This window comes from Sciurus vulgaris (assembly GCF_902686455.1).
Source record: "Sciurus vulgaris genome assembly, chromosome: 3".
Taxonomy (NCBI): Eukaryota; Metazoa; Chordata; class Mammalia; order Rodentia; family Sciuridae; genus Sciurus; species Sciurus vulgaris.
The window spans coordinates 59,246,640-59,261,668 of NC_136463.1; the positions used below are offsets into that span (position 1 = coordinate 59,246,640).

Below are 15,029 nucleotides of genomic sequence, written 5' to 3' on the forward strand. Positions count from 1 at the left end.
TCTGTGACCCTACCATGGAAAACAGGCTTGTTTGAACAAATTATCCCCTCCTGCGCCTCAGTGCAATCATCTGTAAACTGGAAATAGTAATAAGCACTGAGAGCAATGCTCTAGTATGTGCTCAGCAGAGGTTAGTGTTTATTATCATTTATTTTTTTCTGAGGGAGAGGAAGGGGTGGCAGATAATCCACTATTCTCATATCAGACACAAAAGTATTCTCAATGGTTTCTGTAAATCACATCGTACTTGGCCTGTGGGAAAAAAAAAGATGTAAATTATTTCAAATAGACATGTGCATACTTTAAAATATTGAATTTATTTTTTTAAAAAATCAGCACAGTAAAAATTGCCACACAAATTACTTTGTACTACCAATAATAGGTCCTCCCATCCGTTCAAGTGCACACATTTAACTCTCCAGATTACAGACCTATAATTCCCTTGAAGCTCTTTACATTCTGAAGTTACATAAAATTGAGGAAAACATTAACATTAAATGAAAATCAATTTTCCACAAATAAGTGTGATTGAGCAGCTTAAATTATCACCTGAATACTTGCACTTCAGATCCCAGATGACAGCCCTGAGCATGTTGTAACAGGAGTCACATTACACCCTGGGGCGGAGCTCACCCCACTTGTTCTTCACATTTCTTTCACCAGGTCTCAGGCAAATAATTGAGGGAAGCTTTTTCCAGGCAGTGGCCTTATTTTTATGCACACTTCTTTCCTTTTTCTGAATTCAGTTTCTAAAATAACAAGAGGCTTTTCCCTGGGTACCATGACCTACAAGACGCTGGACAATCAAGCTGTTAGGTTTCTTATAGGTCTTCCTTCCTCTTGGGAAACCCAGAGGTCTTCACACTATCCAGCTCTGTCCCCTCCTCCCACATGGGGTTGCTCTGCAGTGTGGACACAGAGAAAGTTCTGACCTTCTCAGAAACAGTGGGTTCCATACCTTCACCGGTCACAGGAGAAGACCTGGTCCTTTCCTGATGTCTTCAAACTTCCTCTGAATTCAGAGAAAGCTTTTTATACCAGAATGTGTCAAAACACAGAAATAAAAAGACTTTGAGGGACTGAAAATGTGAAAAATGACCTAGGGATTGAATCTTAAAGACAGTTGTGTTTATTGCTGTGCACTGGTGGGGTCTCATTTTTAGCTGCACGAGTGCAGAGGTTTGGCAGCATGACCTAACTCTGTGCTCCACATCAGTCTGTAACCCAGGAGGGACAGGTGTCTTGTCAGGGCACAGCCAAAGATGAAAAACATGGGCCAGGTGCTGGGACTCAACCCTAACGCTGATGACACCTGGGGGTTCAACAGCAGCTTGAATCCCTGCATGAAACATATTTATTTATCCATTACCTTTCAAAACATTGTGATCACCAAAATGAGCCAGACGAATGAACATAATACCCCAACAGGAAAATTATACATTCTGAAAATATTATATTGTCATAATCAATTCATGTTTCCTGAGCACTGATAAATTTAACACATTCCATCATAAACTTCCAGAACCATTGCTATGACAATGAGAGAACATGAAGTGAGGCTGAGCTCACTGGCATCTCCTTCCCTGTGGTGGGCAGCACCTTCTGTGCCTAGATGTACAGCTGAAGATAAAGGTTTTGTGTAGTCTAAAACACAGCGTGGTGCCGTCTCTTCTCCAGTGTGACACAAGGGGCCTCGCCTTGGGAACCTTTATGTAGCAGCCTCTAGGAATTCTGAGGTGAACACAGCTTCTGCGTAGTCTTCACACACATCCTGAAGTTCTGCAGCCACGGCCCCCAGAGCTTCATCTACCAGCTCTTCTGAAAAGCTGGAAGATAAACGACACAGCTAAAGGTATGGACAGCCAAACCTGGAGCCATTCTGGTGCTCAGCTGGGGAACTTAACAAGTCAATTCTAAAATTTAAATGGAAATTCAAAAGGCTAAGAGCCAAGATAGTTTTGAAGAAGAAAAACAAGAGGAAAGGCCTCACTCTCCTAGATATTAAGACGATGGTGCATAGATCCCAAAGTTGTGCTAGAGGCCTGTAACAGAGTGGACCTCACCCTTCAATGGCTGAAACCAGAGGTGACTGGAAAATAACTAGTGCAAACCAGCCCCAGTTTAGATCCACCTGGGACTAACTGCCTGACAGAGGAGAGGCTGTGTGTCTTCTCTAATTGGGAGGGGGCAGGAGGCTCCAAATTGTGCTCCCTCTCTCTGCACACCCTCTTTTTATTCTGAACTGTTTCAACAGTGAACTGCAGACGTGATATCCCTGAAGTACTTAGTGTGTGTTTCCTAGAAACACGGACAATGCTCTTAGATAACCATGGTACAGTTCCAGAATTTGCAAAATTAACATTCATACAAAACGATCACCTAATCTTACCTACAAACCTTATTCAAAATTTGCCAAATGTCCAAACAATGCCCTTTAAAATACAGTGTTTTCTAGTCCAGCATTCAGTGCAGGATCATGGGCTGCATTTAGTTGTCAAGTGTCTTTAGTGTACTTTAGTCTGAAACAGTTCCTCAGTCTCTTTATGTTTTTAAAGGAGTAAAGGCTTGTTTTTGCAGAATGTCCCTGTATGTGGGCTTATGATCAGTGTCTAGCTACACATTTCTGGAACAGATGCCAAGAGGGAGATTGTATCCCTTCAGTGCTCCATAGTATCTACTTGTCCCATTACCATGAATGGTGATTCCGAACACCTGGTTATGGTAACTCTGCCAGGTTTCTCCCCTGTAAAGTTACTACCTACCCTTTGTAAATTAATAAGTATATTGTAGGGAAGCACTATGAGACTAAATATCCCTTTTCTCATCCAACTTTCCTAATTCCATCATTCTTTTTTCATTTAATAGTTGGCATTCCACTATAATGAAGAGCTTCCCTTCTCCCTTATTTGTGTATTCATTTATTCATATCAGTTTGGCCTGATGGATTCCTACTTGTGGGAGTTCACTACCTATTCATTTTTGGAATCCATTACTATTATCTAATTTGATGCTTACAAACGTCCCAAGTCTGAGGATGTAGCTAGTGGTAGAGTACTTACCTAGCATACACATAATCCTGGGTCTGAGCCCCAGCACCACAAAAACAAAAGAAAACAACACAAAAACTTCCCAGATTTGGCCCAAAGCCCTTTCAAGTTGGCTGACTGTCCTTTTTGACATGTCCCCATCATTCTTTGAGCACTTCCTTTCTGGCAGCATAGTATGAGACTCTGGGATTATCTTACATTTCCAAGCCCCAGCCCTAGTTCTGAAATCAACCATTTCTCTCAGGAGCCATAGAGCACAGTACTGAGAAACCAAGCTCTAGGTACCAGGTGTGCTCATTGCTACCATGCTTCTGCTCCTAGGCCCTCTCAGCAGCAAACTAAGACACACACATCCCCTATTTTTCTTTCTTTTTTTGGTACTAGAGATTGAACTCAGGGGGCTCTTAACCATTCAGTCACATCCCCAGCCCTTTTTCTTATTTTTTATTTTCAAACAAGGTTTCCCGAAGTTGCTTTAGGGCCTTGCTTAGTTGCTGAGGCTGGCCTTGAACTTGCAATCCTCCTGCCTCATCCTCCCAAGTCACCAGTATCACAGGTGTGTGCCACTATGCCAAGCTATATTTATTTTTGTATCTATCAAAAACTTAAATTCATAAGAATACCTGTAATTCCATTTCAGAGGATTCATTTTAGGCTTCCCCCAGAAACCTTGCTCTCATTGTTCAAATTGTGCTTACTTATTTGATCAATCTTAAAACAGAGAAAGCAGTTTTAGAATTTTTTACTCCATACCACTGTGTAAAAAAAATCTACCCGATTAGGTTCAGTATATGCTTATAGTTCTTTTGTGTTTGGCCATAATGTATAGAGCTCACACAGTGTGCTCAAAAGTTACTTCAGTGAGTTCTTACCTGCCTTCACCCCTTCAGATTGACTATTTATCTACATGAAATACAGTTAGGCTCACGTTTCTGTTTGCAGTTCAGGTTAGTGTCTCCCACCCTTGATTAGGGAGAATACACAGGTACATGAACATGGTTCCATGAAGGTGTCACTCTGCTCCTCTTTTACCCATTCCCACCCTAGTGGTTTTATTTTTGCTTATTAGCCCTGTGGTACTGGAGGTCAAACCCAGGGCCTCAGGTGGCCAGGCAAGTGCTGTAGACCACTGAGCCACACCCTCAGCCCCTTTTTCATTTCATTATATTCTGATATATTTGAGTTATACCACTAAACTACGAAATATTTTCTCTTCTCTCTTCTTCCTTGCCTTCTTTTGGGTTTTGCGACTTTTTTATTACATTCTTCCCTTTCTACAAAATTGGGTATCATACACACTTTCCAACACTTGTTTAGTGGTCATCCTAGATTATAAGCATCCTAGACTCATTATCTAACATAGCTTAATATTCTTATGTTTTCCCCAGATAATGAAAGAACCTTAGAACACTAACTCCATTTATATCCCCTACCAGACTTATGTCTCAAATGCTATTGCTACTGTGTAGTTTAAATATATGTGTATATGTACACATATATACCCAAAAGACATCAGTATTACTGGTTTATACAGCAAATATTCATTTACCTACATGTTTACCTTTTTATTCATGTCTTTCTATATTTTCTGACTTTCCATCTGTGACTGTTTTCTTCCAGACTGAAGATGTCCTGTTAATATTTCCCACAGTGAAGGTCTACTAGCAATAAAAGTCTTGGTTTTGGTTTTGTTCATTTGGAACCTTCCTTTTTTTTTTTTTGTTTTTGGTATTGGGGATTAAGCCCAGGGGTGCTTAACCAGTAAACCACATCTCCAAGACTTTTTTTTAATATTTTGAGACAGTGTTTCACTAAGTTGCTCAGGGCCTCACTAAATTGCTGAGGCTGGCCTTGAACTTACAATTCTCCTGCCTCAGCCTCCCAAGCTAATGGGATCACAGGTGTGCACCATCACACCCAGTTCACCTTCCTTCTTGATAAATACTTCATGGACTCTGGATTGGTGGTTCTTTTCTTTTCTTTAAAAGGTGCCAGGTGTTTTAGCTTCTACTGTTTTTTCTTTTCTCTTTTTTTCCTCCTACTTCTGATTTTAAGATTGTCTTTGATTTTCAACAATACCACATTTTTTCCAAGTATGAATTTCCTTTAATTCTTCTTTCTTGGGGTTTTTAGAATTTCTTCAATCCATGTTTTGACATCTTTTGCTGTTTTAACAAGTGATAGTCATTATTTCTTTGGATGTTGTTTATTTTCTCACTCTCCTTACCTTTTGACGCCAACAACCTATATATCAGACCTTATTTTATCCTCTATGTCCCTTCCTCCTCCTCCTTTTTTTGGGAGGTGTGGGGGATAGGAGGCACTAGGAACTGAATCCAGGGGCTCTTTACCATTGAGCTACATTGCTAGTCCTTTAATTTTTTATTTTGGGACAGGGTCTCACTAAGTTGCTGAGGCTGGTCTCAAACTTGTGATCTTCCTGCATAAGACTTCCAAGTTGCTAGGATTACAGGCAATACCACACCCAGCTCCTTACCCTCTCCTCTTCTTTACTTTTCATCTTTTGTGTGTATCTCCATGCATCATTCTGATATTTTCTTCCATCCTATGTTCTAAGCCTCTAATTTTCTCTTTTGCTGTATCTAATTTGCTACTGAACACATTCAATAAATTTATCACTTCAGAAATAAAATTTTTCATTCTAGGATGTACATTTATATTTTCTTTAGTTCCCAATTCTCTGCCAAAATTCTAAGTTGCACCTTTTATTTCTGTGAACACACTAGATAGTTATTTTAATGTCTATGAAATAGCTCTAATATCTGGAACTACTGTGGGTCTGTTCTTGTTATTGTCTGTTCTCTTTATTGCCTTGTTATTTTTTACCATATGCCAGACACTGTATTTGAAAATTGTAGAAGTAAGTTGAGTCCTAAAATGATGTTATTTTCCTCCAAGGAAAATTTGTTTGCTTATGCCTACAGACTGGGGGATAGTAAAAATTTAGAGTCACTCCATTCCAACCTCAGGAACTGAGATATTTTGTTGCTGAGTGAAGTCCCTCAGCATGCCAATTTATATCTGAATCATCCATACTTGTAGAATGCAACATTTCTGGGTCTCAGCAAAAGTAAGGAAAGTTTACCAGGGCAATTGCCTTACCTTGGCAACCCCTGGATTCTGACCTGGATCATCTATCAAAAGTGCTGCTTTTCTCCCTCCAGCATTAACTATCCAGTGTCACATGATAGGCTAACCTCTTTGGGTGTCTTCTGTTCTCCAGGATTCTGGCCTGGTTAACTTCTTGATGTCTCTAAGTGTGGATGTTCTATTTTTAATCCAGCTGTTCTATTAACAGTTATCCTCAGTGGGAGAGGTGGTCTAAATTACCAAGTGTGTCACTACTAGAAGCAGAGGTAATTACCTTGTTTTTACACTTGCTTTGCTTTTATATTCCTATCACTAAGTCTTCATCAAACTATGAAAGAAACACAAAGGTACTCTCAATAATTCCAAAACAGCAGGTAACATCTGTTCTTTTTTAATGTTTCTCACTCTGCATTTCCCTCGCTCCTGGGGTCCATTGCTCTCTGCTCCCATGTGGCCCAGGAGCTATCTGTGCTTGCTGAAAAATTCTTCTCCTAGAAATGGCTTTTGCATTTTTCTGGGAGTTCCATGGTGCAGGCTAAGCATCCTAAACCCCAACCTTCCTTTTTCTTAATGCACATCTTGTATTGGTGGCATGCATCCTCTAGTATGCAGTAGTGCAGAGAAACTAAATTTTTGGACATTTTGTATGCCTAACAATGTTTTTATTCTACTCTTTATTGATAATTTAGTGCTCAGATCTTCTGAGCACAGAAGTCTAAGTTATACTTTGGAAGTGTGTTCAAATATCTTCTAACTTCCAGTGTTGTTATGGAAAACAGTATGTCATTCTCTTTTCTGATTATTTGAAGGTATCCAGTTTTAACTCTCTGGTATCTTTTATAATCTTCTTAAGCTGGGATGCTCAAATTTCCTTTTCATAATGATGTGCCATGGTGTATTTTGTTCCTTCCTTCCATCCATCCATTCATTCATTCATTTCCTTTTTCCCTCATGGTGAACAATTGATGAACTCTTTCAATTTAAAGATTGCCTTTAGGGAAATTTTCTTGTAGTATTTCTTTAGTAATTTCCCATTTCTCTTTTCCCACATTCTGAAACTCCTATTCAGATATTGGGTGATACTGGGTCTCATAGAACAACCCTCTAAATTTTTATTTGTTGTTATTATCTAGCTCCTTAATTTTTTATTTGGCTGCCTAACTTTTTTTTTTTTTTTTTTCTTAAAATTCTTCTAGTGAATTTATTTCAACTATCATGTTTTTCTTTCTTTTTGCACTAGTCCCATTTTGGTGGGGAGACTGAAGATTGAACTCTGGGGCACTTCAGTCCTGAGCTATGACCTCAGTTTTTTTTTGGGGGGGGGGGGGTTTGAAATTTTTTATTCTGGGACAGGGTCTTGCTAAATTGCTGAAGCTGACCTTAAACTTGTGATTCTCCTGCCTCAGTCTCCAAAGTCACTGGGATCACAGTTGTGTGCCACACTTGGCTATGTGTCTAAGACATTTATCATTCTCAGAAAGTTCATTTTTTATAGTATCCTGTTCTTGTTTTGTGATAAAACAGCTACATTTAGTTCTCTGAGAATATTAATTCATTTGTTTTTTAATTTTTTATTCAGTTCACTGCATTCTCTCTGCTTCCTCAGAATTCTCTTTATCAGTTATCTTACATATTGCTTTCATCAAATGTCTGGTCATCTCTGTCTGCTCATTTTCAAGACTAAGAATTTCAACCAAACCTCCTATTTTCTGGTTCATCTAATCCATGCCTTCACAAGCATCTGGTGTTTCTAGTTCCTGAATCTTACTATGGTTCTTTCGTACAGATAAACTTGGTTCTTAGTTTCACCTACTAGGTGCTTTCTTTCTCTGGTCTGCTAAATCATTTGTCATTTGTCTTAACTGCTTTATGGCTTCCAAATTCTTATTGATATTCTTGTTTGCTATCATTGAAGGTTTTATGCTTTTTTACTTGTTTTAGTGACAAACAGTGGGACAGACATACAGGGAATAGAGATAAATACATATATTCAATTTGTTCCTCTCAACTAGAAATCTCACTTTTTAAAACCCAAGAATCTTTATGAATTTGCTTTTATCAAAAGCACTACCATAACCATGTGCAATGACCTATATGCCTGTAATCCCAGTGGCTTGGGAGGCTGAGGCAGGTGGATCACAGGTTCAAAGCCAGTATCAGCAACTTAATGAGATCCTGTCTTAAAATAAAAAATAAAGAAGGGCTGGGAATGTGGCTTAGTGGTTGAGTGTCCCTGGGCTCAATCCCTAGTACCAAAACAACAACAACAACAAAAACCCAAAACAACACTAATACCTTTCCTTTTTCAACTCATCATTTACTTGCATCCAGTTTATATCATCTTCTCCCTCTAAGCATGGGAACAGTACCTTTCTTCAGGAATAAGGAATAATACACACATTAAAAGACCATAAAAAAAAAAAAAAAAAAAAAATCCTTTGTTAGCTTCCTCTTACCCTAGAGACTACCAGATGAAGTCAACCGCCTTTGGATGCTTTTTCAAGGTCTGATCAATGCAACTCTCATCTTTGGAACATTCAAGAAGTTAAAACAGGGTAGATTAAAAAAACAAAATAAAACAACAGAACTAGAATGTTCAGATACACTGTCACTTGGGGCGAAACGATGGCAGAAGAAAGCATTTGTAAAAATCCAATCATAATTTTTAATAGTTCTGTCCTTTACACTTTAACTTATTATCCTTATAGACTGGGAGAACTTTTCCCTACATCTAAAAAAACAACTATGAATAAAATATATCATTTTATTAGGTGGTAAGAACAAACAAGGAATAGTATATCTTCCTGGGTTTGCTTTTGGATTTTCCAATATGGTGGTTAGTCTAAGGGATCCAGACAGATTATAGAAAAATAAGTATGCTACAGGTCTACAAGGGAACACATGGAAGCAAGTCGAGTTTATTTCTCTTCTCCCAGAAAATCTTCAGAGCACTGTCACAACAGGTGTGCACAAGAGTTACACAGAACAAAGGGTTTCATGAGCTTCAATGGCTACCATACAATAAAGATCAGTCTCAAGTCCTCAGGTTAACTCAAGGCTTGAATATGAGTGATTATCCCCCTGATCCTGCCCAAATCCCACGAAAATAAAAATGAATATATATACATCTGTGAAGAAAAAAACAAAAAAAGAGAGACACAAAGTATGTGAGAAACATCCAAAATTTTCAGAAGGCAAAAAGGACATGAAAAATCATGACTAATTAAGCAGTGCAGAGGAAATATGGAGGAAACTGAAACCTAAGAGCCTCTGAGGGAGATGCCAAGCAAAAGAAGCTGATTATCCCACAAAACATCAGAAAGGCTCAGGAAGTAAGAGTACCAGGAATCATAAAGGCATAGTGTGATATGGGATAGAGAATAAGAAAAAGGGTTGAAAATTTTGAGAACAAAAACAAATTTTCTTGTTCTCATAGAACAAGAAAATCTGCATCTATCAGCAGGTAGGCTGATAGTTCTCCACTCCTACTCTTAGCAGCAAACTGACAATTAATTCTCCACCCCCACAAAAGAAGGAAGGTATATTCTTTGGAAAAAATAAACCAACAATTTTAAACTCAGCAAAGTATCAATCAAATATAAAGGTACCCACTTTCAAATTTGTCTCAAGAAATTTTCTCCAATACACAAAGCAGGATAAGCTCCATCAAAACAAGAGAGTAAACCAAGAAAGAGGAATACAAGGGCACTGAACATAAGGAGGGGGACGTGGTAACTCAACACTCAGGTTGATGATGAAGTTCCAGAACAAGAGCCACAGAGCAGGGCTGCAAGAATAGCTGGGCCAGATTAGCACAGGAAGAAAGAGAGTCTAAGGAGAAAAAGGAGGGCTGAGGTTGCGAAGCAGGGATTAACTGCTATTTTTGTTAATCAGGAAAATTATATTGAGAGATTGTTGGTAGTATATACAGAAAGATAATAAGTATAAAAAAGAATAGGCAAATAAAATGAGGCAATTATTAATTCCTAAAACATGTTTAAAACTTGTTTAAGAAAGAAATATAATCATAGTATAAAATTTATCTCAATGACAAAAAAAAAAAAAAAAAAACCTTCCATGTTTGTAATAAAGTCATACCCATGAGGAATTTAAATTTTGGACCTTTTTAAAGAATGAATTTACATATATCTTATAAGTGCCGTGTACATAAACAAAAGAAGGCTTCCAACCTTCTAACTTTTGTAGCTGTAGGGTCTTGTTTTATGATTCATAAAACTACTTTTCCCAGGTGAGATGACCTGGAGAAGAAGAAGGGTTAATGACAATGTGAAGTCAGAGGCTTGTTGCTTGCAAAGGCAAACTTGTCCCAACCATGAAGATTTCATAATCATGACTGTTTCCTGCCTAGCAATATTTTGTGTTCTCGAATGCGACAACACCCTCACCAGGAGCAACAGGAAATCAGCTGTGACTGGACTCCTGAATACTATAGCTGATGTTAAGGGCTGAATGTTTGTGTCCCCACCCTAAATTCATGTGTTGATGCCCTAACTTCCCATGTGATGGCAGGGGCCTTTGGAAGATAATTAGGTTTAGATGAGATCATGAAGGTGGAGCCCTCGTGATGAGGTTAGTTTATAAGAGGAGGAAGAGAGATCACAGCTCCTTTCTCTGCCTCATAAAAGGACATAGCAAGCAGGTCGCCATCTGCAAGCCTGGAAGAGGATGCTCACCAGACACCTTGATCTTAGGTTTCCAAGCCTCCAGAACCATGAGAAGTAAATTCCTGTTGTTTTAAGTCCCCCAGTCTGTGGTATTTTATGGCAGCCTGAACTGGCTAGGACACTCTGCACTGGAAAAGGCAGCGGCAGAGCAGTTGTAAAGCCTGTGCAGTTTTATGGTCACCTGTATCTGAAAAAAGGCATAGCAGAGAAAGCCTGTCCATTAGTCTAGAAGCAACTGGAATTCCAGGGCCCAAAAACGCGGTATGAGAACTTGGCTGGCCCTCTCTCCAGCTTTGCTGAGTCTAAAATTTGGCACTTGGTTCCTAAACACAGGCACATACATTTTACTGACCTTTCAGCTATCAGCCATGGGTTGAAGGAGCCTATGGCCTCATGAGCTATGATCCGGAGGTACTGTTCAAAACGACTACAGTAGTCACCAATGCTGTGCCGCATACCAGGTGGGACAAAGAGGGGAGTTCGGCCTTCTCTCTGTTGGGAATCTTCTGCAAGGGAGGGAAGGGAAACCTCTCTTTTCTCTGATTTCTCCTCTGTTCCCACACTTTCATCCAAGGAACTGAGAACAAATAAAGAGGATGAAGGCATTCAAAATTCATCAGCAAGCAAGGGTGAACTGTTAATTTATCCTTGTGGTTTCATAACCAAAGACTCACCTTCATTTCTCTTTCTCACACCAAACAAAACTCAACATCCTATCACCAGACACTGTTCTCCTTCTCACTGTACTAATCCTTGACACTGCAGGCATTAGTGTTCCTAACACAAAGCAATTCTGTGAGCAAATCCTGCAGTAAATATCAGCACAACCCACATATACCAAAGTAATGCTCTCAACATGAAAATCCAGATGCATGGTACTGTGTGCTGAAGGGCTCCTTAGGATACAACACACTCAATGGCCTTTCTATAACCATGCTGTTTTACTGAGCCGTTGGAATTTGCAAGATCTTGCTCAAAAGAACTTCTTTGTCATGTAGGAAGAATCCGGACTTTAATGACAGCGAAAGCAGCTGACCAGCTAACAGCGTCTTGGCCACTTACTTGCCATTGCAGGGCCTTTCTAACAAGATGTTCACAGCTGGATCCTTGTGAGCTGCTGTCTTTGTGATCCTGATTGGATGAGGAGACAGAGGACTTTCACTTAATGTTGGGATTTTCTGGCCTAGAAAAGGAGAAGCATAAAATGACTACATGTAAGGAAAAGGTGATATCCATATTAGAGCTGTCCTAGTGCCAACAACCTTTGAGGAAGTCACATCACCTCTTAAGCATAAAAGGTACAGAGAGCAGTGCAAAGGGAAAGAATGCTAGTTTTATATGCAAAGGTAAATTTAAAAGTTACAGAGAAACAGATGAAAAATCAGTCTTAAGAATTAAGACTCCTTCGGAAATCTCTGCCAGCTCTGAGGAAGACTTCTTGACAAGGTTTGTGTGGGCCCCAGGCTATGCAGGTTCCACTAGGATCCAGTCAGCTATTCAAGGAGTCTGAAGCAGTTAAGTTTGTTTTTTAACCTTTAAATGCTTTGATTACTGAAGAAGAGAAAAAAAAAAACACACCTGAACACTTAATTAGCTGATTTAATTTGTCTCTGGGCAAGGATGGAAAAAAATCTGCATGATGATAGTCAAAACATTAATTTATTAACCACAACTTGCAGGCTTGACAGCTCTTTTGCGTTTCTAATTTTAAGTGTGTTGCCAGTATAGGAAGAAAATCTATCCTTAGGTAGGGAGTATCTATATGTCAAATAAGTTTCTCTGACTCTCATTTTATTTGCTTATGATTTCTTGCTGTCAAACAGAAAGATTAAACAAGTCAGCTTTTGAAAAATATTATTGAGAGTACACAATCAATTTTCCAATGGTCACACAGAGGATAAGAGGTATAGATAAGATATTGCACAACCCAAAATCACTTTAAATTTGGTTCTGTGATACATTTTGTCAAACAAGTAGAACAGAATAAACTGGATACATAAGATTCTTATGATTTCATGATTCTGGAATTACAAGTATGCAAAAACTAATTTCACTTTTCATTGTTCTAAAGAGGTCCTTTTCAATGTATACCTAGACTTCATGTAGAGTCCTAGATAGTGATTAATAATTTAAATTGTCCTTGAAAAAGAACACTAGGTCCTCCCAAGACTGTCCTCTACATGATGCAACCTAATTTAGTGGCCAAGGGCCAACCATCAGTAAAACAAATTGCCCTTCAACATTTCCCTTTCCTGTTTCCTGAAAAGATGCTAAAATACCACTGATTGACTAGACAATAATTAGAAGGGTCTCACTGTGCCAGCCTGTGGTAGGCAAAGAGGGAAACATGACCTACCCTGACAAACTCTCCAGCCTCAAAGAATCTGTGGCATAGTTGGGAGAGATAAGACATCTTACCAAATAGCTCTAACATGATAGAACATGCTAAAATGTGCTATCAGAATTCATTAGCAATAAATGGAGGAGGGGAGAACAAGTTCTACTACAGATATAGGTTGAATGTGCCTTGTCCTAAATGCTTGGGACCAGAAGTTTTTGAGATTTTGGAATATCTGCATTGACTTTACCAGTTAAACATTCCCTAATCTGAAAATTCAAAACTTTAAAACTTTGACAGCATTTTAGACTTCAGATTTTTGGTTTAGGGATGCTTAACTCATACGAGGAAAAGCACTACACAAGTAAGATCACATGAGCTGGGCCTTGAAGGATCACTGGATTGGTATGTGATGATACAAATGGAGGCTGGAGGAGTGTTAGAAAAAGAGAATAACATCAATAAAAACCAGTGCTTGAAAATTACATAAAACCTAAAAAGCATACATTAGTATTTTATTTGGATGGCTCATCGTTCTGTCAAAAAAAACTGACACAGAGGGGGAAAAATGACATGGCCATTACTTTTTCCTAAGACAATACCCCAAACATATATTTTAAAATAATTACATATGATATATGCTGTTGTAAACCTTCTTTACACCCAATTTCCTTTATGTCTCTTAGTAAGCATAGTACAAATAGTACTTAGATTCCTTTAAAGGTAATACTTAATCACATTTTATTCTCCTCCTTTCACTGAGTAAGTCAGTAACTGATAAGCATGAGTCAAATAGAATTTGATTAACATTTCCCAGCCAAAATGTGATAGCAACCTAGCAATTGAGGCCAAAATGTGTACGGATGAATTTGGAAAAGTGGAAGAGAAAAGCAAAAGTCTTTTCAACAAATGGTGCTAGAACAAGTGGTAATCCATTAGGGAAAAAAATAAATGGGCTTCAATTTCTACCTCAAATCACAGGAAAATTTTATCCAACAAAGATCACAGACCTTAACATAAAAGCTAAAACCCAAAAGCTTCTAAAAGAAAACAAGAGAATATCTTCAAACCTCAGGGGTAGAAAAAGGTTCCTCAGACCACAGAAAGCAAAAATCACAGAAGAAAAAATGCCTTTGAAAAAAAAAGCAGGTAAGCCACAGATGGGGGAAAATACTTGCAAAAAGTCTAGCTGAGGGCTAACAGATATAGGATTTTTTAGGGGGTGATGAAAATGTTCTGGAATTCAAGAAGTAGTGATGGTTTGTACAACTACTTGAACATACTAAAAACTAATGAATTGTTTACTTTAGAAAGGGTGCATTTATATGAATTATCTTTCTTTAAAGCTATTAAATTAAAAAACAGGGCTGAGGATGTAGCTCAGTGGTAGAGTATCTGCTCAGCATCTATGAGGCCTTGGGCTTAGCCCTCAGCACCACCAAAAACAAAGTAAAAAACATAAAAAACAAAAACTGAAAAAACCCCATTTGTTTGACAAGAACTTGTATCCAGAACAGAAAAAGCATTCCTACAATCAAAAATAAAAAGACAATCAATCAAAAAAATTAGACAAAAGATGTTGGATAATTCATAAAGGATGCTATACCAATGGTTAATAATCTCTTGAAAAGGTTCTGTATTTCATTATTCATCAGGAAAATGGAATTAAAGTTACAGTGAGAGACTACTATTCCCCTACCAGAATGGTTACAATTAAAAAGACTGACAAACACCAAATGCTGCAAGGACATGGAACAACTGGAGCTCAATATAGATGAGAATGTTGGCAGGAGTGTAAAATAGTACAGCCTCTTTGGCAAAAGTCTGGCAGTTTTTAATAAAGTTAAA

General features: G+C 38.4%; 1 protein-coding gene across 11 annotated transcripts in view; it reads right to left on the reverse strand.

Moving 5' to 3' along the window:
- Positions 1-298: 298 nt before the first annotated feature.
- The window catches only part of KIAA0753, an 86,561-nt gene continuing 71,830 nt past the window's right edge, over positions 299-15,029 (reverse strand). For 9 of the 11 annotated variants that reach the window (XM_079134091.1, XM_079134089.1, XM_079134092.1 and 6 more), the window contains 3 exons: positions 11,906-12,026; positions 11,196-11,420; positions 299-1,826 (listed from right to left, as the gene is read on the reverse strand). In XM_079134091.1, coding sequence (XP_078990217.1) covers positions 1,709-1,826; positions 11,196-11,420; positions 11,906-12,026 — 464 coding nt within the window. In that variant the 3' untranslated portion in view covers positions 299-1,708. Of the gene's footprint in view, positions 1,827-7,486; positions 10,418-11,195; positions 11,421-11,905; positions 12,027-15,029 lie in introns of those variants that run through there. The other 2 variants (XM_079134094.1, XM_079134095.1) reach the window with 2 other exon arrangements.